Genomic DNA, 26,408 nt, shown 5'->3' on the forward strand with positions numbered 1-26,408 from the left:
TGAATTAATAGAGTTCAGTCATACCGTGGTATAAATTTCTTCACAACTTTTTCCCTGGCCTGTCTGTTATGCTTCTTAGTGTTCATGTTCATGACGCATTATAGTCTCTAGTTTTGTTCAATAAACCCCTAAAACCTTCATGGAATGCTGTATTTTTACTGAGAATATGAGAAATGGCGCAATATTTACTAAGTAAGTGAATTCTGAGGCTAATGTGTTGTGTGGTATTTATTTGGATTATTAGAATAGAAGCAGCTAGACATATTTTCACATTTTTATTTGTAAATAATCTTCATTTTTTTTGTCCCAATAAAACACCTTCAAATTTGCGGTTGCAATGCAGCCAAATGTCAAAATTTGGCTGCATTGCAATATTTGGCAATATTTCTGCTTGACATTGAAAATTGCTGGTAACAAAAATGTCTTCCAGAATGCCACTGAAGGGAGCCCGAGTACTACCAGTGATACAATTCAGCTGGCAAACTGTGACATGTTATTAAATGTCAAAGCATTACATGCCTGGACAAGTAAAAACCTCACATAAATGTCAGCGCTCTACAAGCCAAGATAAGAATGCAAGTTCAGACCACTCTAGTAGGTTTGATCATACAGATTAAGATGCAAATGGAGCAAAAAATAAAAAGAAAGATAAAAAAAACATGGACAAGTCAGAATAAGCATACTTCTAAAACTGGTTGCTTAAAAGTGAAAAAAGGGGAATGCATTATGGTTCATTGAGTGTTATGTGAACATATTTCAAAGTTCTGACATTTATTTGAACAAGCGAAGGCAACAGGAGGCAGTGTCCAAATTAAGCTTTTCACCGGAAATGACGTAGGGACTGTGTGACTTTCAAAACCTGTAGAATTCAGCTTCTCTGTTTTTTCAACCTCTGGTTGTTCAGGTTTCACCATGCGGGTAGCTCAAGTCAGTCTTTCCATGCCCGAGGTCGGGGGAATTAACTCTTAACTTCTCATGTTTTACGTGAACTGTAGTGTACTTTTATATAAATAAAAGATGTGTAAGCGGTAGCTTGCATTTTAATAAGGATTTATTTCTGCCTTTCAGTTAAATTCGGCGACTACAGGTAGAGATGGGAGTGGTCTTGAACACTTTTTTAAATTTTCATTCCTACATTTGAATTTGAATTATGCATTCAGATGTTTCCAACACACACGACTTTGTATGACTGCATTTAAATTGTTGCTATAAAATAGACCTTTTCACTTTTAAATTCGGTCTAAGGAACCCTCGGAAATTGTGACGAGCTCTCGAAATTCTGCTCAAAGAGCAGCATTTCCATCAAACAAAGAGAGCGGGCCTGAAACTTTACAGTGAAATTAGATTGTGCAGACCTCAAATAGTTTATCGACCGAAGCGCTCACGAAAGCCCCTCTGACTTGCTCTCCTATATAACCATCTTACTGCAGACAGAAAGTCAGTTCTTACCATGATTAGAGTGTCTCTGTTGGTTGTCCAGTGAATAAACCGGTCAGATGCAGCCTGCTGCTGGGGAACCTCCTGGGAGTGAAGCTTCTCTTTGAGGTAAACTGTCCCTCCTCACACAGAGTAGAGGAGCCTTATTAATATTTCGTCGGGGAAAAATAGGGAAAAAAACCCTTGTCTTTGCCAAACTGATGTCATTGTAGAATTATATTTTCCCCCAAAAGGCAGTGAGACAGTAACTGCGGAAGAATCTGCCCCGGCCAGGTAACACACCCCAGGGCATACTGACACCTTGACGCAGCAGTTCGATAGGCGGTTTGTTTTGCAACCACGTCAGTGAAATGCTTTCTCTCTTTCTTTTCAGAAAGACTGTTCTTGTGATAATGGGGTCGGAGGGAAAAGGGCAACAACCCTAGCTTTTATAAATTCTTGCTAAACTTTATTTTCAGTGATCTTCTGCTAGTCCTTTTGTCAGTCTGCAGAAGCACAACACATACTGTGTACAAAATAGCATCCACCATTGCCTATGTTGTGCGAATACACGGCAGCTCTTTGTTTTCTATCCTTTTTTCATGCCTTATTGATGAGATGCAGAAACATAAGACCCTGTCTCCTTTTTTCACCCCATAAAATATTAACACCTGACCTTTAACTGATCTATCTCTTCCTTATCACTTAGTAATTTTTTACATAAGATGTTTGAAATGATGATTTGAGCGATTTGAGGAAATTCAAATAAGACTGTCGCATGCCTGATTGCAAATGATAGAGAAAACACACTCGATTTTTTCACATTCACATTGGAAGTCTAGCTTTAGTTTATTTGAACTAATTAAATAAACAACACTTATTTTATTTTAATGAGCAAGCGGTCCAGTTCTAATGATCAGTGGGAGAAGAAGATGTTTGAGCATCTGTTCATTCAGGAAATAGTTTTACAGAGTTTAATGCTCTACATTCACACAGTTACAGACTTGCACAGCCAGCAGCTGTTTTCACCATGTGTCCTCCTTTTGTTGCAGAGAGGAGCACTGCTGGGGGCATCTGTCAACGGCTGCAAATAGTCTCTCATAGTTTGTATATATGCAGAGTTTTCCTGTGTGAACGTGGGAAATGGAAAAACTTGCATGAATTGCACAGTTATTTCTTTATATGAAGACAATTTCTTTTATTTTCCTTTTATAGTGTCCTTTCATTGTCTGTCATCCCTTCCTGACTTCTCCTTCCTCAAGATACCAAGATCACATAACAGTATTTTAATATCATTAATGTTTGAATTTGAGAGGGCTAAAAAGCATCTTCCAACATATCAAATCAAATCAGCTAATGTTTTTGGTGTTGTTTTTCATCGACTAAAAATCAGTTAGGATTACAATAGGTTTTTGTATTTGCTAAAAGCCATAATAATAATAAAATATTTTAAAGTTTTTCAATATTGTTAATGGTAAACGTTAACAGCTTTCCTTTTGGCTCTGCCTAAAAATGTACTTTCAGACACTGATCTGAGTTTTGTGATGTTGCTCTGAAACATAGACTAGCTTGTCCTTAAGACACCTTGTAACTCATTTAGTGTTTTGCAAACGGTCAATATCCAATTGGAAGACTTATTTGTGCCTAAGTTTTAATTTTATTGCTGATTTCCTGAGATGTTTTAATATTTCTTCCAGATGTACTTTCCTCATGATGCCACCTGTGAAGTGCAGCAGTCCCTCCTGCAGCTGAACTTCAGCACAACATAAAGCTGCCACCCTTAAGGTTGGTGTTATAAGGTTCGCAAGCCTCGTCTATTTTCATTATGACTATAGATTCAACTTTAACTTCATCAGATCCTGGCACTTATTTTGAAAAGGTGGGGTATTTGTCTCTGTATGTATTTGCAAACTATAATCTGGATTTTTATTCTTCTTCTACAGTGATTGCATCTTCTTCTTCGAGTGACCTTTTAGAACATTCTGCACATTAATGGATTAACTGTGGATAATGTCATTTGTATATTATCTTCAGCCAGCAGCTTTGCAAGGTATGTTGCTTTTATTCTGGGGTGGTTATGTGCATTTTACATCAAACATGTTTGTGTCTTGATCACAGAACCTGTCTCCTATGCAAATAGTGTGAGTCATAGATATTCTGATGCTGCTTCTACTTCTTTCAATTGCTTGAATGGATTATTATGGCACCTTCAGACATGCATACCTAGGGACGAACCAGATTTAAGAAGGTCTTCAATTCTCTTCCTGATATATTGCCAGATTTCTTTTGATTTTTAAATGATGTCTTAAAAGGAAGCAGCCTGTTTAAACTACATCCACAGGTCTGACTCCATTTAGCTCAAAGGTTCTAATTTGACCATAATCAGCAGCTTACAAAAATATGGTATCAGGGGTTTGCTAAATCAATTTAAAGGCATGTTGGTCTTAGTGTGTACAAACGTTTGCCTATAAGGAAAGTAACAACATGTATTTAAAAAAGAAAAAAAGCCTCTGTCTCTGAGTTTAACTCAGAGAATTAACTTTTAGCTGCAAGAACTTGAAAATGAGAACGTCCTATATCATTTTTGTAATAGTTATATCTGATTGTTCATGAACACATAGGTAGAGAAAGAAAAAAAGACCACTTACATCTTTTTGTTGGATGTTTTGCCAATAAAAAAGGGTTCGTTTTACAGATTAATTACATTTTCAGCATTGGAGTGTAGTCGTGCTTCAATGAGCTGTGAAACCTAAGCTTGTTCAGAAAAGTCTCATTATTTTTATTCTTATGTCCTTGTCTTTGAAAGTAAGTAGGACTAATGACACAGTGTTGTATAGCTAAGCTCTTTGATATCATAATTTCATAAAACATTTAGTCAGCCCCTGTTTTCTCCAATTTATTTAACTTGCATTTAGCTTTAGCACAAAAACACAGAAAAAATAAACATAGATAAAATTGTTTGCTTGTCTTCTTCCATGCTTCACACTCCTTCACACTGCTCCAAAGATCCTTGCCTGCTGATTACTGCAAACCTTCAACTGTTCAAACCTCCCCAAGGCCGTGAGAGATGCCGTGGGGAGGTTTTGTGAAACAATTAAAACTAAAGTTTTATTGTGTAACTGATATAATGTCCCTGCACCATGAATAGAAAACATGGTTTTCTATGCTTATAATGCACAGTAGGAGTCCATGTCTCCACAGGGAAAATACGGGCAAGTAAAACTTACTGAACCATGTTGCCCCTCCCGGTTGATGCATTTGTAATTTTAATACATTCAAGTATTCCAACATTTGTCACAATAAAATCAACACAAAGTAATTTATAGCTCTGAAATAGAAAGGAAATGGATACAGGGTTCACCTAAGTTGACTGACCAAACAGGGAAAACATGAATTAAAGGGGCAGCTAAGAGGTTCGTGTTTCCTCTGGAGGATCTGCAAATATCCGCAGCTCAGTTCATTATGGAAGATTGGCAAGAAGAAAGCCCTGTTTCATCAGTTTCAGTTTCATCAGAAACAGTTTCATCCCTGTTTGTAAATTTTACCAAAAAGACACAGCAAATATGTGAAAGTAGCCGTTCTCTTTAGATCGGACTAAAAGTAAATTATTTATCATACACACAAACTGCTATTTGTGATCATTTCACGTCACACTAAACTGAAATTCAGTATTTGTGATCATTTCACATCACACTGAACTGAATTCCTTAGGTAGCCTTCAGAGCTAAATCAAACTGAGGACCTGTGGCAAATAATGTTTGCAGATGCTTTCTATCCAAAGGAGTTATTTTACAAGAATATTGTGAAACGTTTCAGTCTACAAATGTACAAATCTGGTGTAGCGTAGCGTAACGTGCTTTTTAAAAATATTGCTTCAAGTGGAAAAAAATACATGTCATCCTTTTTACAATTTGATAGCAATGCATTTTGTTCCATTCACTTCATAGTTATGGAGCACTTTGTTTTGGATTATTGTAAAACTTAAATTAATTGTTTGAGGTTTGTAATGTGACAAGATATGAGAAAGTTCAAGAAGTAACAATGCTTTTGCAAGAAAGTGCAAAAATAAAACCATAGTTTAATGAGATTTGTGGAGAAAATGATATTATGAAGGACCACCAGGAAGGACAGTCTGATAACTTGCATAGCAAACAAAGTGGGCAGCTAAGCACAGTCTTCTCTTATGATTCGCCACAAACGACCTTCCACCTTCTCGTCTCTGAGCCTACTCAGTGGACACAGTTGACCGAACGCCCCCTCAGTCTGCTGGTAAAGAAAACATGTGATTCACTGCTGCTCTTTTCTGTTATTGCCCAGCCATTTAGTCTTGCATCACCACAGCAACCATCGCAGTCGATGTGTGCACGGCTTGAGCTTGAAGTTCTGACATTCAAAGCTGGAAAACACTTCTTGTAGTGAAAACAGTGATTAATTTCTGAAATGATTCAAGCCCTTTTCTCATGTATAGCATGCCTCTTGTTCTGTACGAGGGCGGCAAAGTCAAGAAGTACTCATGCCAATACTGAATGACTTTACATACTGACCTGTTTGTTTTCAGCACTACTCTTTATAGTCTGATCCGCTGCCCCTAACTTGAAGCTGCCCGCACATTTTTGTTTCAGAGCTCTGCCTTTGTCAGAGGAGGGAATAAACAAGGGAGCTTGGTATTCTGCAATGGTTCTGACAATGAGCAGCTATGTTTAGTGACACAGACATTACTGCAGTCTTGTTTGTGGTGATCTGTTCCAAGAATGTTGGAATATTACATGCTATGGCTTTGATAGTGGGTTGGTTCTCTGATTGATCTGCTGCTTGAAAGCTGCAAGGAGAAAAGAGAATGGGCGAGAGAATGATTAAGTGCAACTACAATGTGATAAAGCTGCAAAGTACCGTAGTTAAAGAATAGGTTGTTCCCTGAGGTGCGTTTTGTGTGAAAGAGGAACTCAGAAGCTGCATTCACACTGAGCAATAATGCACATCCGCTCAGCCTGTTCCCTACTGAATGCCTTTCAATAAATCAGAGAAAATATCAGCAGAGGTCATTATTTGTTACCTCTCAAATTGAATTTAATGGGCTCCTTGTTGGCCGACTCAGCCAAATCAAAGAATGAGTTGGCTGAGTCTGCGCCACATCAGCTTTGATGGGCTGTCTGGCATTCCCTGCACACCCTTCCATCTTAGAAATATTGTTTTATGAGGCTTGCATATTTCCTGATGAGTCGTTATGATGAGAAGCAATGTTCTTTTGCATAATCGTCACTGAATATCCCTCAAAACAGTTTTAATTTGTTTTGACTGGAGAAAAATATTCTACATTAATAAAGAATAGCCTTAAGTTTCTGTGTTTTTGTTTTCGACTTCATCTGTCAGGTCTAATCATTGCCAGCAATGAGGTAGGTGTTCAGTGTAATTTTCGTTCAAACTTAAAGAGCAAAGTCTAGTAAAAAAATAAATAAATAAAAAGAAGAAAAGAAAAATTGGTGTTATTGGCATTGAATCCAAGCTTTAAAATATTTAACATTATTCTGTTCAGTTTAAAGGTGTAAAACCAGTTCCTGACACAATATCACAAGGGAAAAATTATTTTTGGCTTCTCTATTACTTTGTCTGTCTGCTCTGTGCTCTTATTATTTCAGCAGGTAATGGGCACCTTCATATTCTTGCCAGTGGTTGGTAATCTAAAATGTCTGTGACAATTTTACAGCAAAAGCTCAATCTAGAAATAGAATCTTGTTATGGTCATTAGAAATAATAACAATCTTTGGTGAAGAGCAGTAGAGAGTAGAGTAGAGAAAAGCTCAAAGACTGACCTTGAATATCCTTATGCATAGAAAGATGTAAACACCATATTATTCTTCCACAGACTGCTGAAAAATGCCTTCAGGTGTGATTAGATTGAAGATAGTCTTTTATTCCAAAGACTGCTCCTAAAATTGTTTGAATTCTTTTTTGTTGAAATAAAATGTTTGAAAACCTTTAATAAAACTGAAATAAATCTCAACACATGTCAAAAGTAATTCTCTCACTGTTACTTTTTCCTCTTCAAAGAATGTCTCGGTACAAGTTTCATTTTGTCATTCACCAAAATCTTCTGTAATCTTTCATCAACACTGGTTTTTTTTTTTCAAATTTCCTGCATTTTGGTTCTGAGCATGCAAACATCCTGCACCCTTCTAAACTCAGAGTAAACTCACTGGTCAGACAACATTAAACTAGGGAAACCACAAATGATATAGGAGGCTTGACTCTACCGCAGTGGTTAAACACCAGGATACGACTGGTTGTATAGCAGGTTTTATGTCCTCAATGATTCTTCAGTGACGATCGCTCAGTTTCTATTTGAAGTGTTTTTGTTTTTCTGAGTCTTTTCACAAAGCAAAGTTTAGGCTTCCTGATGACAAGACAAACAGACAGATATCGACAGAAAGATGTATATAAATTTGAGACTAATAAAAAAATTATTTAATGAAATTGATGTGGTTTTTAATACAAACTGATGCTCTCAAATGGATACTTAAGTATACAGATGACATTCCTGCTTAATCTTTTTATTTGAAGAGGACTATTGTCTTTTTAGATTTTCTTTCTTAACTGGTGTGAGCTACACAATCTTCTACTAAACCTGAGCAAACCTAAAGAAATGTCCAGAGACTTTAGAAAAAGTCAGTCCTCCTGCACAACTTATATTGATAATGAACTTATAGAGTCAGTCACAAGGTTTTAAATATCTTGGCGTTAGGCTTGATCACAAGTTCACATGGAAGTCTTTGTACTGATCTTATCAGTCCAAGACTCAACAACATGTGCAGTCTTAATGTTCATAGCAAGAATCTGTATATGTTCTCTTGTGCTTTCATTGAAATGATTTTATCCTTTTGCATTATCTGCTGGTTCGGAAATGATTCTGCGGCACAGAAAAACACTGCGTTGCATTACCAAGTATGGAGAGCATCTGCAAGGACCATGTGGACAACAAGGCAAACAAAATTATGATCCACAATACCCACCTCCTTAATCCCTTCTGCAAACCCCTTCCATCTGGACGACAGTTCTCTCTGCCTGTTTTCAGCAGGACAGCAGCGCTCAGCACACAGCCAGAGCTGTCATGAAACAGTTTAGATCAAAGCATGTTCATGTGTTAGAATGATCCTCTTAAGCTCTATAGTCTCCTCATCTCAACTAGCACAGTGATGAGTTAGTCGTTGCTGTTATTACATTGACACCTACAGTTAATTTGGTTAATGTTATTGTAATATTATTTATTTGGTTGATTAGTTTACTTGGGAATAGAAAAGGGAATGAAAAAAATACTAGACAATAATGATCACAGAAATGAGTTGACAGAAGTCTCAGCCTGCAACAACACAATGTTACATTATGGCCAAAGTGAAGTGTAACTGTCTTCATTAAATTGTTAGTGGACTTGTCATTACCAGTTATGAATTTCCCTTTTTGTTGTTAAATAAGGCTGCACCACACAAACTCTGAAGGCTTAAAACTGTTTTTAATCTCTATTCAGTATTTCTTGTTAATATGTGAGTTTTACATACAGTATATCCAACCAAAAAAACAGTGATTTTCATTTAGTGCTACAAAGCATACAGTTGGTACATTTCAGCATTTTTAACAGTATTTGACTTTAGAACAATGTCCTCTGAATTTATGTTGCTTTTTTTCCCTAAACAACCAGCTTGCCTCTGACTCTCATCCAGAGACAGACCCATTGTTCACAATCTTACAGTACAACAAAAACAACAAGAATAGCATAATAATTTCCCCAACACATCCTTCCCCAGTGACCCCCACTTGTCTTTCATTATTCTCTTTTTCTGTGCAGAGTCTGGATGCAGCCCAGCTGCATCCAATTCAGGCTCACAGTACTTGAAATAACAGGTATCATTTCCAAGGCAATCTCTTCTTCTGGAGGGAAACTCATCTTGTTATTCTGAGTTTGCTTTTGCAGGCTATGCCTTCCAACCTCTTGGCTTTTTTTTTTCTTTTTTAGAAAACACTAAAAAGTAATTTGAAAGCTCTTTACAGAAAGACAGGAGTAGCAGGTGCATATATTTCCCTCTGCCAGTCTTAAAATGCTTCTGAATGTAAACCAATTTAAGTTACAAGACCACCGTAGCGGTCCACATTAGTGGGTGTAACAGTGACCATTGTGAGCTTGAGACTGACGCTCCAGGATGACGGACGGCTCATATAGCAGATCCTCCTCTCCCAGTGTGGAGCCATGATCCAAGTTCACAAAGTTTGGGATGTTGAAGTGAGACAGGAAAGCACACTCTCTGTCTGACTTACTTTTCTCAATGAGTTCATTGAGAGGTTGGTGCCCCCCGCTTTCCTCAATGTCCTCGTCCATCTCATCTAGTTCACCAGAGCGCTGTAGTCTTCCAGCTTTGTCTTTTGCAGAACTCCTTTTGTCTCCCGGTTTCTGTTTCTCATGGGCCTGATCTTCCTCACTGATGTAGAAATTAAAGTACGAACGGGAGCCTTCTAACAGCGGGCGGGAGAAAGCTTTGTCGTTATCGTCCTGGTGGCCATTGATGTCTACCAGACAGCCTTCTGGTTGGTGCCGTTTCTCCCCCAACTCTGGGTTTCTGTTTCAACAATCGAAGATAAATTGTGAGTGATGCTGCACAGGAGAACAGCTTTAATAACTTGAGATTTCTTAAATGCCATCGATACTTAAAAGGATTCAAATAGCTTTTACTTGTCTTGCTGTATCTTGTCTTCTTCATAAGGATGATTTGTCAAATTTCTGGCATAGTTTTTATGAGGATATGACAGAAGTAGGGAAGGGGTGTTGATAGCTGAGTAAAAAACTCTCAACTCAATATTGGATTATTGTCATCTCATTTTAATTTGTGTTGGGTAACAGATTTCTTGGTAATCTTTATTGCTCGACATAAAGCTCCAATCATCTTTTACAGAGAGCAAGAGATAAAGTCATTATGCTTTCCACACTTTGCCATTATTCCATGCTGTGTAGAAGAACGCTGTTTTCTATTATGACATTTTTCAGATAGCAAAAAAATCCTATTAATGAAATTCTTGTCTTTAGCAAAATCACCAGTGGCACAGCTGTGGCAAGTTCAACCAAGTCTTTGAAAATAAATGCAAGTGGAGCATTTATTGATCAGACATTCTAGGAACTTCTACACTGTTATCAGTTACTTTCCTTTTCTCTGGGGCATCCTGTGAATGCGACATAACAGAAGTAAATTTATTTTAGCTACTAAGCTAGATTGGAGATCCTGATTTGTTTACAAACTCCACCAGGAATGGTTCACATATAAATGTTGCCCTGCCCTGGGCAAGTCCTTCCTTCTGCACTGCTGCACTCCTTCATTTTACACATGAAGGAGTGCAGCAGACACCCCTGCCGTTACAAATACTAGAAAAAAAATCAATCATACAACTTATACCAATTAGCATAACACTGACTAATATAATATATGTATATATACTGTATCTGTTTGGTGCTCGTTCTGGTCTTCACAAGGAGGATAAGTTTAGAAATAGCCTGAATAATTCTTGTGCTGTATTGTTAGAATTAGCCTAAACTAGTCTGCTAAAAAACAAAACATAACAAAACAAAACAAAAATTTTTTTTTAAAGTTTGAGTTTTAATACATATAATAAAGATTTTGTGAACCCGAAGTTCTCTCTTCAGTGTGGAAAAATTTTATTTAAGTTTTGACAAGTAAAAGTATTTTGCACTTACAACTAGAGAAGATCTATTTCAATCCAGATTCAGTGAACTTGCCCTTTAATGAAGGACCAACTAAAGCAGCAAATCAACCACCTGGTTGAGCATCATCAGCCAGGTGCACAGGCACATTTTGTTACTTTGCTTACATGGTGCAAAACACTGTTGCACACTGCTCCCTTGACTGAACAAGCAAGCAAGCAGTACATCACATAGAAGCAGAAGGGTAAAAAAAAAACCCAATCCAATTTAAACTTTTGGAGAAGTGCATTTTTAAAGTCACTAAGTTTCTAAAACAACCATTAGATACAGTCCACGTTAAAGCCTGTTGTTTGGGGATGATGCCAGAGCAATGTGTTAAATTTTATAAGAACTTTACCTGGATCTGTGTGATTTGGTCAGATTGAGATTTTGGCAACAGCCATTCCAGGTGATTTTTGGCATGAAACAAAAGATAAATTTTAAAGCTGAAGAACATATCAACTTGTCGTCAATATCATGCAAAATCTCAATTGCAAAGTTTGACTGAATCAATATTTCTAAGGTTTTTAGATTTACTCAAGTGTGCTTCAAATTAATTATTCTTATGGTACTCTTTAAAATGCTAAAACATTTTAAATGGAAAATCTAGTTCCATTCGTCATCAAATAAAAATGTATCTTTAGAACGTCATTCAAAAAAATACTGATGTAAATTACATGACCAAAGAAACAATCAAAAAATAACGAATGCTTTGGCAGATATGAGCTCAACGTTCTTTTATGGCCATCTCAGTCCTAAATCCTTTTGAAAACTGCTCCTCACACAGCTCAGAGATGAAAAGGTCAGCTCTGAATAGCTTGATCTCACCTCCGTGCTGACTCAATCCCTATTAGAAGGCTGAAAGTAAAAAGGGGAAACACGGATCACGCTGCTTTTCTACACTCACTCCTGATGTGGTGCTCCAGTCTTTGTGAGCAGCGTGAGAACGAAGAACATGAAAATGACGAAAACTGCCAGTCCCACCCAGAAACCTATGACAATGGAGTCTGAAAGATAACAGAAGACAGTCATTTGGTTAATTTGTTTAAATCCCATTTAGCCTGCCTGCTTTTTATGTGTTTATGATGGGACGTTCTCACAATCCTTAATTAATGATTCCAAGTGAGCATTATTCTATTTTTACAAAACTTGATTAGAGTACAGTAGCTGACTTGTTTACTACCACAATGATGTCTCATTAAGTGGTTTGATTATTATCTGAGAAGCAGGAGAAAACTGCTACATTAAGCGTTGCTTTTAGATAATGTTAGTGCAAAGCAGGCATAAGGGGGTCAGCCTTCAGCAAAAGCAATAAAGATAATGGACCCCAATAAAGAGCTAATGGATCATAATTAAATTAAAGTGCACAAAAGGCACATATAGCCTTAATGCACGAGGAGAAAATGTAAACAATCAGTGCAACAAAGTCAGAGGAAAGAATGAAGCTTACATCTGTGCGCTTTAAGTCCCTCAAAAGAGAGAGGCTCCTCGTCGTCGTAATACTCATACTGCCAGACGTAGTCACTGCGTCGTGCGCTGACTTGGCTTCGGTTGTGGAAGTCGGACATTTCAAACAATTTTGCGAACCTTTACAGCTGAGAACGAGTCCATGAAAAAAAGAAGCCACGCAAACGCGGATTTAACCCCCTTCCCAGGTATGCTGAACATTTCTGCGGTTAAAAAAGGAGAACAAAACAAAAACAAATTCATATCCTCAATTCTAAAAAAAAAATGTCGATAATAATAATAATTAAAAAAAAACAAAACTGTAAGATTTTATATTAGGCTGCAAGTCCTTTACATAGCATTCATGATATGAGCCTCAACGTGGAAATCCATGGCGTTACTCGAAAACTCTGCCCATCGTCATGCTCTGGGAGTGAGGCAGCAGCCTTTTGGAGAGCTTCTCAGTGCGCATCACCTTATCCAACAGCTGTGGGCTGGTGGCGCACTTTCTGGGAACGGAGATATTACGCCGCAAATGTGTTCTAAGAAACTGATGTTCTCCAATCAGCAGTGTAGTTCCTGTGTGGTTGAGAAAACTGTATTTGCGCAGAAGTAATGACACATGGTGCCACTGTTAAAAAATGGAACATTGGAGCTATAGTTTTTTGTAGTGTTCTTAAAATGTAATCAGTACATACGCATAGCGAATTATTGCATGGATTAGTGCAGATTTTCAGATTTGGATGTTCTCGCCAGAAGTCAGTAATGACAAAACAAACAAACAGCAAAACAAATATGGTGATTTGATTTTGCGTAAAAGCACTAATCAATATATTGAATTACACGCAGTTTTTCATATTTACGGTCATACACGCATGAGTGGAAATTTGAGTCAAAAATTAAACGAAAAAAAAAGTTGTTTTCATTCTTACATTTTGAGGGATCGTTGTATAGCTACTGCGGCTGTAGGAGGCGCTCTTTCTTCTGTACATCTCAAACGTGTTGTCCTCATTTTCTTTCCTTAATGGCACATACAGAACATAGAAATTCAACTTTTAATTAAAAGTCTAAGGAGTTTGTATAAAGATATGCTTAAAAAATATTTTCAAATGGTGACTCCATTGTTGAGCCACCGTAAACAACTCTGTTTATGGGCTCTGACGTCACGGGTTTATATCTTGCCAGCAGAGATTGAGGTGTGGAGGATGTCATAAAATGAGAATTATCTGTTTGGCTTTATATGTGATTATGACTGGAGAATTATTCATTGGGCTCTCCCAACCATAACAGGACCACCGGGTCTTATATATTGGATTTTCTATGGGTTTTTTTTTTTTCGTTTTTTTTTTTCAGGAACAAAACAAAAAACAAAAACTGAGTCCAAAAGGAGCTACAGACTAAAAAAACTACCCTCTGTACAACAACACAAAAACATATGGAGGAAAAAAATAAAATAACAAATGCAGAAGGAAATGAAATAAATTGATAATGAAATTTTGCTGCTGCAGCCCTTTAAGAGGTTGATTACAAAGCTAGAACAACTTCTCTGAAATGCCTGCTTGCTCTAACAAAAAGAAAATAAATGAAATGAGGTGGTGTGCTTATTACTCAAAATTGTTCTCAAAAGGATACAATGAGACAAATTTTTAAAAGCTCTCATCACATCATTCTGAAGAACTTCATTTCATTCAACAAGCTTAGTAATAGCTACCGCTTTCCTAAAATATCTGAGCTATCTTTTCAGGAGAGGTTATTTTCTTTCAGCTATGCAGCAGTAATTCACTAATTTCCACATCATGGAAATTAAAATCAACTTGTACTGACAGAAACATCTGTGCATCTTGACTGTGTCTCATTTATTCCAGCAGATAAACAATCTATTCTTTCCTATAGAGTGCTAAGCAAATTCATTCATTCATTCATTCATTCATTCATTCATTCATTCATTCATTCATTCATTCATTCATTCATTCATTCAGGTTTCTTAGGATGCTGCTCCATCTGGTGGCATGATCAGGAACAACACAGAGGAAAATCTGAGGTACAAATATTTTTCACAAAACAAGTAGCAGTATTGAATTATTAAGTAAAGTTTTGTTAAGAAAAATGTTGGGTTGCTCCAGGAAATCCAACTAAATTTATAAACTTCTTTACTGAGATGCTACAGTTTTATAAATCAAGTGCAAAGGTTGACCCCATATATATATATTCATTCTGTAAATTTCATCTGGTATGAATTGTACGTTAGTACTAAAAATTCAAAGCTTAAATGCACGACAGACTCTTTTGAAAAAACATTGTTTTGGCTGTTGGGTTCTGCATGTTAGTAATGTACAAGAAAATATTTCTAAGGCCAGGTTACTCAGGTCAAGACAAGTTGGCTCCTGTTCAGGGTTTACCATTTACCCAAACAAGTTATTGTTCATTTATCACAATTTTCATAAATAATGTTCCTTGTAAATGTAATAACAATGCTTGGTGAGTTGCTTCTTATAAGTTCCTGTTAATAAAAGAGTCTTATCAAGAGCTTATTTGAAAAAGCAGTTGCATAAAGATATTTATATGTTTTTTAAAAAAAAATATATATATATTATCCAAATGCCTGTGTTGGTGCTTTATTGAATAATAAGCGACAGCTGAATTATGTCTGAGTTTAGCATATTTACTCTAAAATTATATAAGATGCCAAGCATACAGTAATAAGGACACCCAAGATATTTTGTCTTTTTTCAGTATCAATTTTATTATTAGCATCAATGGGCTGAATCAGAGCTTCCTTACCATTCAATTTTACTTCATATTTGCCAGAGCATCAATAATGCACGTCTTAATAAATAACTCATCTCTAAAAGCTGTCCTGTGGGATTTTCTTTGGTCTCTTGCTTTGTTCTGCTTTAGTCAAAGTAATCTCAGAAAGATGTTCTGCTGTTTGCTCAGCCGGTGTTTGAGGTGCTTTGATCAGAAAGAGGGCACCTAATGGTTGCTAGTAGTAAAAAATGAAATGCTTTGCAGATAGGTGTAAGAGCTTCTTGCATTACCAAGAAATGCATACATGCAAAAGAAGACTGTATTGTCTGAATGGATAAAGGCTATATTTCCATTACAGCATGCCAATATTACATATATTTGTATGTGACTGTAGGGGTTAAATTTTATTATTGATGGGATTGGTGGGATACATTTTCCAGAAAATATACTATGTCATACCTGTATTGTTTTTTTTTTTTGTGGTTGTAAATCTGAAACTCTGATGTCACCAAAGATGAATATCATCCCTTTGAACTGCTGCCTAGGCTCCAATCTGCTGCCCTGAGCCGAGCCTGCTTCTGAGCCTCAGAGATAAAAGAGTAATAAATAGGTGCATAATGCAAACAACATGAGTCATCCTAAAGATTTATCTCATTTACAACAAATGTAAACTGTTCAACTAAAAATGAACCATGAATCCAAACAAGTAATTCTTCTGACTAAACATTTAATTGTCACTTGCTTCTTCCCCTAACATTAAAAATGATGTAACCTGTCAAAAATGTTAATGAAATCCTTTAGATTTTTGGACAGTCTTTATTGCTAACAGACAAAAACATCTGTTTCACATCATATTATTTTACCAAATGGGCAAACTGCTGGTTGACACTGTGTTTATTTTGCATTACATGTTGATGCTGTTTGTGTTGTCATTACACTACTGTTTAATGAATTTACATGCAATGCTAATATTATCCATGGCTTGTCAGGATCTCAAGTCTCCCAAGCTGAAAAGTTTAGAAATGTCCTGTTGAGGCGTGGGAGGGTGAATGTCAGATATTAAGATGAAGATGTTTGTCTTTACACCAAAGTGTGAACTGTTTGATGGTGTTAATAGTGCAGCAGCAGTGTGGTGATTGTTGTGTCAGTTCAGTGTTTGTGGAATGATGTAGTTGGTGAAGAGATGAGGCAATCATTAGTTTATAGTGTTCATAGAAAAGGGCTCAGCACACACCCTTGTGGTGCTCTAGTGATGGTGTTGAATGCAGGTGGCATGGTTGTACCCTCCTAAACAGATGGCAAACTGTAACTGTTTTTTTTTCCTTCATCCATACTGTTTCCCGCGTCCCTCCCTCCCTCCTGCAATGGCACTCTAGGGGGCGTGCTCCACACCTTGGGAACCGATGGCCGCCCTAGTGTATCAATATGTCTGAAAGCAAGCACTTCTATATGCTCTGAGTAGGAGCATGTTTCTGCAAAAATAATCTGCTACTATCTTAGTTTTGAGAAACTGTGGAATAGTAATATCCTACTGCTTAAGCTGTTCATGTTACAGTTATGGTCTCACCCTATCATTATCATATGATGATAACCATTGTGTATTATTAATCTTTCTTGAAGCACAAGAGTCCATGTTGATTAGAGGTGAAACTCCTTCAGATTTGTGATGCATGTAAATGAATCTGACCTCCGGCACAAGTCTCACTACTTCAGGTGTATCTAACAACTCAAAGACAGAAAGCTCCTGTAAGCTTTCAACAGCCACTCGCATTCATGATCTGATTCAAAATCAGATTTAGTAATTTGCATGTGTATAGAGTGATGTTGGGAGTCAGTACAAATTCTTCTGCTGATCCTCATTTACTTTTCTTTCCCCTGTTTACAAATAATAATGGCAAACATTCTGATCACATATTTGCCTCAGCTTTGTGCTACTACCGCCCACCTGTCTGACTTATCCGAGGTGAAAAACTCTAGAGAACCCAAACAAATACTAGGAGAAACTCTTTGATATTCAGCATTTGCCCTCCTGCAACGTGGAATGCATTTTCAGGACAAAATTAAGGGGAACGCAGACTTTATTTCACAAGCTCACCTGCTGATGTTTGAAATGTTCTTTCCATCATGACTTTTATTACATTCACACGTTTCCTTCATGTGTCTTATACTAAGACAGCTCACTTCTTACACTCCAGTACAACAGCATAAAGTCACTAACTTAGAAAGGTTTCATACATATGTTTTATGCAGCTTTGCTTTTGTCTGCAAGATCAACTTTATAGATTCTCTTTTTCTTTGTTTCTTTTATTTCTTTAGGACATGTGCTCTGATTCTCAATGCATTAGCATTCTCTTTTTGTCACAACAAAGGCAAAGCAGTCACACAAGTTAATCCCCAAGCAGAGCATAAAAATGGGTGGGGCGTTGTCTTCTTCACCCTTGCTCATGGGGTGCTTATTTCTTTATTTTAAATTACAGATAGTGACTGGTATACAGAAAGCCGTCAACAACATCAGGGCTTTTAAATAGATTACCTGTGCTAACATTGGACACAAAATTAAAAACATTTTCTCTGTTTCTCAGTATTTTTCTCTGAACCTTTTTTCTCCTGGAGCTTTTATTTACAATACATTTTTTGCCTTGCAGTGGTTTCCAAGGGAACACTCCAGTCTTCAATTAAACTGGGATCTGGTTCTGTCTGACCTCGCCGCTGCCATTCGGGACGCTCATATAAACTTATATTAAGACATGTTCATGTGTGCTACAGTATTCTCGAGTGCTTCATGACGTCAGATCACATACTAATTTTGAATCAGATCATGAATCATCTTTGAACAGCAGCTCTCTGAGGGTGAGAATTTGAATACTAAATAGGTTTTATTAAACAGCCACTAGGTGCCTTTTTTCTTCCTTTTATTAACTTCCTGTGAGCTTCTGGCTGTTGATCATTTGATCATCTTTGTAGATAAGACACATGTGCAAGCCCCCCAAATACTGGAAGAAAAGCGCACTATTCATTTTCTAATCTTTTTTTCATATGATACACGACTTTAACTCATACTTTTTGTATTAGAAAGTAGAAAAATAATACGTGTTATAATGCAAATGAATTTATAAAAGTTCTTCAATAACTTTGATGTATGAACAAAATTTTTATTATATATGAGAAATCCAAAGAATGTAGAATGTGGTTATCAATGTTCATTTGTGGTCGCATCATCACGTTCCGTAGCTCATCACCATGTAGAATGAATTTGAAAATTATTCAATACCCTGGAACATTTAAACATATTGTTGCTTAAAACCAGATATTTCATTGGGCTTTTAAATACTTGAAATAGTGTAAAATAGAGACAACAAATTCTGACCCCTTCTACATTAGATTGGATGGAGAACATCTGTGAAGTTAACCTTTTAACTTTTTCCACAATTTCTCAATTGGATTAAGGTTTGAACTTTGACTGGGACATTTAGACATATGATTAGATTGATGTCTTTCCAGTGTAGCTCTGTTTGTGATTAAGGTATTTGTTCTGCTGGAGGATAAACCTTCAATCCATTCTCAAATCTTTAGCAGCCTCTAAGTTTTTTATTCAAGGATTGCCCTATATTTATCTCCATCCGCCTTTCTGTCAACTCTGATGTGCTTCTCTGTCAATTCTGAAGAAAAACATCCCCACAGCATAATGCTGCCACCAAATGGTTCCTAGTTGAAATGGTGAGTTCAGAGTGGAGTCCAGTCTTAATTTTCATCCACAGAGCTTTTGTGTATTAGTCAAGCATGTGTTTTTGGTTTTGCCTGACCATAGAACCTATTTCTTACAGAAGAACTGAACAACTAACACTATCATCAGACGTTACCATCTGGATCTCTGCAACTCTTGTAGCATTGCAATGTTTCTCTTGGCTGCTTGTCTCGGCTGTCAATTTAGATGAACAGCAATATCTTGACCATTGTATGGTTGCACCACATTATTTCTGTTTTTGGGCGTTGGATTGAACAAGCTCAGGTACATGTCCAAAGGTTGAGAGTAATTTTATAATCTAATAGTGCTTTAAATGTTCTGTCTGACCTGTTTGCTGTGTTTCTTAGTCTTTATGAAGCTGTTTGTTTTAATAATAATGAACACATATTGTTGCTTAGGCCTTCACAGAACAGTTTCATTAAAACACACAAATGGAGTCTATTTACTAATGAAGTGACTTCTGAGAGCAACTGGATGCACTGGATTTTATTTTCAAGTAAATTCAAATACCTAGTATGTATTCAGATTGTAGTATGCAAGCACTGTTGAAAACCATGAATAATCTTTCTTAAACGAAGATCCTAAGTTCATCAGAGAGGAATGGAATTATATTAACTGACAATAAAATACATATAACTTTCCCTTGCCATATGTAATTTTGAGTACTAAGCAGTAATTTTAGAAAGATGAACCCTTTTAAATGCATAATTTTATGCATACCCCACATCTCACTCCAAAGGCTTAGCAAAAGGTAAATTGGTTATATTTGTAACAGCTTTGGAACTTTGGAAAGAAAACTGAAAACAGGCTTTACTTTGGAATAGAGACAAAGAAGAACAAGTTTATAACAGACAAAATCAATACAGAGGCTTTGGAGGGGTTAAGCAAATAAGTCAAGCTCAACATGAAGTTGGAGGCAGCAGGGTGTATGAGAGAGCATGTTGTCCTCACTGAATGAATTAGGCGTGTATCTCTCCTGCTGTCATGGAGGAATGTTTGCTCTCTTAAGCCAGGATTAACAAGAAAAATACTACAATATGGATAGAAAAGGTCATTATCATTATGACCTGGAGTAAACTGAAACCAAACTTTTTTCTGCATTGAATGCAGGCATTTAACAGTAAATTATAATATCATTTGAAAAACTTATTTGTTCCAATAATTAATACAAACATTTCTCATCTTCCTAATGCTCCACAGATTCTCAGTTGAGATCAGATAAAGCTAGTTTTCTGGCCAATCAAGGAGAGTAATATTTAAAATGTAATGGTTATTAGAACAGGGATAAATGCTTTTGTGAAAGCACATAAACAGTCCTTAGGAGTAACACAACACAGGAAATACAACAACTGTGTCCCTTGTCTGCAATATCTTGTCTTGCGAATCACCCCTAAGATGTTCAATGAACTTTGACATTGAACATTCACATTCCTCAAATAAAATTAAAAGTGTCAGATATCAGATTTGTCAGATTTAAATTTATTTGATGCTTTAACAATATGGTTGCACTCATTTTGTGTTACATTGCTGAATGCTATATATAATTCAAGAATAAAAAGATTTCATACATATTGATGTATTTTTGTTAAAATATTAATGCTGAAGGACTTTTTTTTTATGTGCCACATATACCCTTTTATATTCCAAGAAAATTCTTGAAAGCCATTCAGCTCATTAAAAGATGACAGCAAAGCATTCTGTGCTACGGAGAGCTCCAACGACCTGGCAACTATGACATACTCAATAACATTACAACACCCACAAACACACACATTTTGAAGATCAACTAAAAACGTGATGCAGAACTATGTGGACCAGGGATATAATTATATAATTAACAGCCAACAGCCGTGCCCTTAAATCTGAAAAGAAAAATGTAACGTTGAGTTGGAGGTTGGAAGAGCTAGAAATTGAGTATTTGTGGTTTGCTAAGATGGATATCTAAAGAAGGAAATGAGAAACTGGAATTTTTATTTAATTTTTTATTTGAAAGAGTGCACCAGTGATGGCTCAAGTTGTTTGCAAAATGTTGTACCAAATGTGAGAATAAAAAGGCTTCTGCATTAGCAAGGTCGGTTCCCAGTCAAGCAAGCTTATGCTGAAACATTGTTCTAATGCTGTTAAAATGTGTACCAGAAGCTCATCCACCATTCTTACTCCATCTTAATTCTTCATTACCAATTTATCCTTAATGGGTTCAGCCTTGAACCCATTAACTGATTTGTTGGATTGCCAGAAAGCTCCATGATGAATGTGTTTCATTATTATCATTGTCATTATTATTTTGTTTCTTATTTTGCATATGAATCCAGTGGTGGTCAGTGCTTTCTGTGGTCTTCACAAGAGCCTTTATTTCACCTTCATTCTCGTCTGGCACATATTTCCCATTTACTTTCTCCATTTCTTTTGTATTCTCTTCTCACTCACCCCTTAAACGTGTACAGAAAACATGTCACTGAAAAAAACTCACAAAGGATGCAGGGGATGTACAAAAAAGAAAGATTACATTTTGATCCAGTCATGTAGAGTTCTCTTTACAATATTTTTGTTATGTTCTAATGTGGCCATTGAGTTGTGAAAACTCCAAAGTTCATCTTTGAATAGAATTATGTTTTAAATAAAGAATATGCTTCATTTCCTGAGTTTTGAATAAAACCTAGAGAACAAAATTACATGAAGTACACTGTAAAATGCAACATGATTTATCTTATTTTCTATTTTTGAAATTGGATATTGCACAAAAAGGGAAAGGAAAAAAAACAAACAACAAAAAAAAAAAAGAAATTGAGATCGGTAATGAAAAATCACAAACTTTAAAAATTAGAATTGACTTATCAGATAGTTTGATATTTCTGGCTGAAATAAGAAATAATAAGAAAAACAGAGTCTGCATAGACAACCAGTCTGCAGTATGTTTTTCCTTAGAAGCTGTTCACTGTTCACAATCTTTGAAAAAGTATTCATACCTCTTGAAGATTTTCATATTTTGTCATATTGCAATCACAAACTTTAAGGTATGGCAAAAAGCTGTTATGCTATAAGCCAACATAAGGTAGGCTATGATAGTGAGGTGAGAAGAAAATGATAGGTTCCATACAAGTGAAAATTTCAGCATCTGAAGCATCTAAATTTGTGCCAAGAAACAAATGTTCTGTGAAGACCGAGCATAACTTTACCAGGCATAAAGTTATGAAGAAGTTGAAATCAGGCTAAGGGTATAAAACAACATCACAAGCTTTAAACATCTCACAGAGCACTGTCCAATCTAATCCGTATGGAAAGAGTTTGGTACAAATGCAACACTACGATGCAACAGCCAAATAACTGAAATGACTGGACTGGCCTTAGAAGATTTTAGTCAAAGTTCAGGCCTAAATCAAACTGAGAATATGTGAAAAAATTTAAAACTAGTGTTCATAAGCTGTCTCCATCCAATGTGACTGAATTATAGCTATTATGGAACAAGAAATATCAGTGCCTAGATGTACCTCACAAGACTTGGCAGCCATAATTGAATAGTACATAAGAAAGAAAGAAAGAAAAAAAGAAATAAAGGAAGGAAGAAAGAAACATAAGCACATCCATCCTCTCATGATTATCCTATTCCTTGTGAAGATCTATCCCATATAATTCCAAGCTGTGTACCTTTTACTCCGTACCATATACTCTAGTACACCTCACTTAGAGTGGCTTATTTGCATCCTCAAGCAAACTATTTGAAAGACGTTGCAGGAGACAGATAAGCAAATTTTTTTATTCAAAAATATATAAAACCTTTGTCTGTCTAAACACCATTCTAATAAAACATTGTCACGCAAATAATGTAAACTTTCTCTGATCCAGCTGTAAAAAGGGGACCAGAGGAATGACACTTGAAGTCAGCAAGAGCCCCGGGTGACCAATTAGCACCAAAGCTGCAACAGAGACCGAGGGAACGAAGGAATCTGTGTGGACCTTATTAGCACCAAGTTCTGATCTTTTTTTTTTCCCTCGACACAGATTCTGTAATATCGAAAGAACCGGTGGGCGAAGAAATTTAAGCCTGGTCATGCATGATTCACCTTTAAGCAGACCAACTGCTGTGACAAGTGATGCTTGCAAATGCATCACCCATTAGTTGTGAATGGAGTCAAATAAGAGAAGCCACACCTAAGAGTGGAGCCAACTCTGCTCCAAGACACCTGACTGTTCGGCACTGCATGCAGAAATCTGTCGGATATTTTCGAGCAGTCATACAGCTCCACTCTACCCCCTGCTGGTGCACTGCTCATCTGCACATTTCTAATATTGACGGCAGCTGATTAGTCAGCGCTCTGCAAAATAGAAGCTGCGTGTTTTTTAAAACAATATAACCAAAGGTTTACCATATGGGACAAAAATGCATTTGCTGAGGTACTATGATGACCTGCATCCGTCTGTTAAGTGTTAAAGGCTGGCGCGTGTCGACCCCCACCTCTTACCACGTTTTAAGCTGTGCACGAGCCTTCCTTCGTCCTGTGAATCTGATTCGGCACGTGTTTGTTCACACCTCACACCCAAATGGCTGCTCAGATAAAGAGAAATCAGAAGTTGCGTTCCACAACATACCAAATGTCGAATCTAAACTCAAACATATCAAATACAAACTTGTTTAAAATAATAATAATAATAATAACCCCTTTTTTTTTTTTTTAGCTCAAATCATTTCGCGAATTATTCATAAATTATAATTATTTGATAAAGCTTTATGCGCAAATAGAAATATTAGAGGCGATTTCTCATAATTTTGGGCATCAGTCGTGTATTCTCTACAAACTCTGGAGATTTTTCCCCCCCCAAAATGATATTTGAAATGAAGCAAACTGACCATGTGACCGTTTGTTTGCCAAGTGTGACTTCTCACCTTTACGCAGTGGTTGATGGAGACACTTGGGGACGCGTCAAAGTTCAATTTGGCACGGGGCTCCCTGCAGGCCCTGATAAATACCAGTTTCCTGCCTCGAGACTCACTTCCGCGGGGGATTTTCCTCGGACCAGATCAACGCAAGGAGAACATGGAGAATAGCGGCGCCAGTAGTGGATTGACGTCAGTTCGCGGTGGAGACAATCCAACACAGCAGAGCAACTTGTGGAGACCGTGGAACAAAACTGAGAGCCAACCTGCCCAATTTACGGTGATTTTTGAATAGAAAAGGTGTACAGTATTAAACTTTAAAAGAGTGGTTTCAGACATTTTATTCTGTTTTAACTTTCAGACTCGCTTTGTGCATGGAGAGATTTCCAGCGCACAGCCCAAGATTCAACAAGTCATCCATCCAGTCAAGTAAGAAAAATCTAAAGAACTTTTTTCCCCTTATAAAGTATTCATAAGTAATATTAATTAATAACATGTCTATTTTAAGATTGTTCTGGCCAAAGTCGAAATGTTTTGACTATCTGTACCGGGATGCCGAAACGCTCTTGAGGAACTATCCAATCCAAGCGACCATCTGCCCATATGAAAACTCCAGCAGTGATGAAGAAGGCGAGGATGAAGATGAAGATGAGATGGAGGGAAAGGAGCATAATTAAACGCAAACAGTACATGATATTATGATATTTATGTTTCATTTAAATTATTCTTGTACATACATGCAAAGAGACTTTCATTTCTATACCTAACAAACATGTATATAACTAAATTATTCAAACATTCTAACTTTTGGGTAATTTGTAACATTGCAATAAAGCCTTTCAGAAGAATATTGCTCTCTTCGTATGTTTATTAATCTGAATTAAACAATCACAGAATGCCAAGGCTAAGTTTTAGTTTCAATAAATTTCTGACATGTATATGGGTAAATGAACCAGTAGTGGCATAATAACAGAAATCCAGCTTAACATAAGACCCTTACTTGGAAATGTGTTTTTGCATGTAGTTTAGTTCTTCCTACAGATAAGTGCAAAGTCCTAAACTCCCCATTCACATCCTGCACAGTGTCACCCGAGGTGTTAAAGCCAGTCAGATGGGAGATGCAAACCCAGTCAGGAAAGAACAGTAATGAATCAGAGAGATGTTAAAGGAAAGCTCTTAGAGGACTGTCTCTCAACTGGTGCAGATCAGTGAAAAAAAAAAAATAAATAAAAACATATGAAATTATTCAGTTTTAAGATAAGTTACTGATGTTCCTTTCTGTGTTGCAATAGCAAATGCATGTTTGTACATTCTGAGCAGTTCTAATCTTTTCATTCAGTTGTGATATGGCAGAACAGGGTTTTATATGTGACATGAGAACATTGGCATTATGCTCCAGATCTGTTATGTAAATACTGTTAGTACTTGTAATAAAAATACCTGAACATGATGATTTCTGTGTAGTTCTACACTGAATATATTCTGTCAAACAATTCTTTTAATCTTGAAGTTGTCAGGCTCCCGTCTAATTTTGTTTAATGTGAGAATCAAACTATTGTTGACAAAGGACTATTTCATGTGTGACAAAATGTGTTATCCTTAGTATTTTTCAGTGACTCAACCAAAAAAATTAATGTGTCTTTGTGACAGTCTTGTAACAAAGTGTCTAAAGATAAATATTATAATTTTCCAGGTTTAAACTGAACAGGTTCATCCATTCAGCATAGAAATTCTTAATAAGCCTACTGGAAGATGAATGTGACAAGCAAAACATGTTTTCTCTTAAAAATGCTACCTTTTAAAATGTTTGAGTACTGGAGTTAAAATTAATCAAAAGTCTAAATAAACTATAGGAAAATAAAATAACTACTGAAAAACCTTTGATTCAGACGTATAATGTTATATAATTGTTATATATACAGTACAGACCAAAAGTTTGGACACACCTTTTAATTCAACGAGTTTCCTTTATTTTCATGACTATTGACATTGTAGATTCACACTGAAGGCATCAAAACTATGAATAACACATGCGGAAATATGCACTAAACAAAAAAGTGTAAAACAACTGAAAATACCCCTTATATTCTAGTTTCTTCAAAGTAGCAACCTTTTGCTGTGATTACTGCTTTGCACACACTCTGCATTTTCTTGATGAGCTTCAAGAGGTAGTCACCTGAAATGGTTTTCATTTCATAGGTGAGCCCTGTCAGGTTAAAAAGTGGGATTTCTTGCCCTATAAATAGTCATGAAAATAAAGAAAACCCATTGAATTAGAAAGGTATGTCCAAACTTTTGGTCTGTACTGTATATATATATATAATGTCATAATTGTTTTGACAAATTATTTCAGTAAGTGGAAGGACAATCAGAGCACACAAAAATCACTTTACTTTACTTTATTAGTGCATCACAGAAAACTTGGAGACTTGTTCCAGTCTTGA

General features: G+C 36.5%; 3 protein-coding genes across 3 annotated transcripts in view; 1 reads left to right on the top strand and 2 right to left on the bottom strand.

Annotated features, from left to right (window-relative positions):
- LOC114158874 (uncharacterized) overlaps window positions 1-1,691 on the bottom strand; it is a 34,125-nt gene extending 32,434 nt beyond the window's left edge. Inside the window, exon 1 of the mRNA XM_028040771.1 lies at window positions 1,450-1,691. Within this exon, the coding sequence (XP_027896572.1) occupies window positions 1,450-1,452 (3 nt within the window). The 5' untranslated portion in view covers window positions 1,453-1,691. The remainder of the gene's footprint in view (window positions 1-1,449) is intronic.
- A 1,672-nt stretch (window positions 1,692-3,363) lies between these two features.
- ripply2 (ripply transcriptional repressor 2) lies at window positions 3,364-25,762 on the top strand. The gene is made up of 4 exons (XM_028041267.1): window positions 3,364-3,466; window positions 23,984-24,244; window positions 24,326-24,393; window positions 24,473-25,762. Exons 2-4 carry the CDS (start codon window positions 23,990-23,992, stop codon window positions 24,639-24,641), a joined length of 492 nt encoding a protein of 163 aa, XP_027897068.1. The 5' UTR covers window positions 3,364-3,466; window positions 23,984-23,989; the 3' UTR covers window positions 24,642-25,762.
- Window positions 8,902-13,723, bottom strand: LOC114159150 (melanocortin-2 receptor accessory protein 2A). The gene is made up of 4 exons (XM_028041266.1): window positions 12,954-13,723; window positions 12,603-12,822; window positions 12,060-12,159; window positions 8,902-10,019 (listed from the first exon to the last, which is right to left on the bottom strand). The coding sequence occupies exons 2-4, from the start codon at window positions 12,718-12,720 to the stop codon at window positions 9,557-9,559; spliced, it is 681 nt and encodes a 226-aa protein (XP_027897067.1). The 5' UTR covers window positions 12,721-12,822; window positions 12,954-13,723; the 3' UTR covers window positions 8,902-9,556.
- Window positions 25,763-26,408: the final 646 nt, after the last annotated feature.

The sequence above is a fragment of the Xiphophorus couchianus genome, chromosome 15 (assembly GCF_001444195.1).
Source record: "Xiphophorus couchianus chromosome 15, X_couchianus-1.0, whole genome shotgun sequence".
Lineage (NCBI taxonomy): Eukaryota > Metazoa > Chordata > Actinopteri > Cyprinodontiformes > Poeciliidae > Xiphophorus > Xiphophorus couchianus.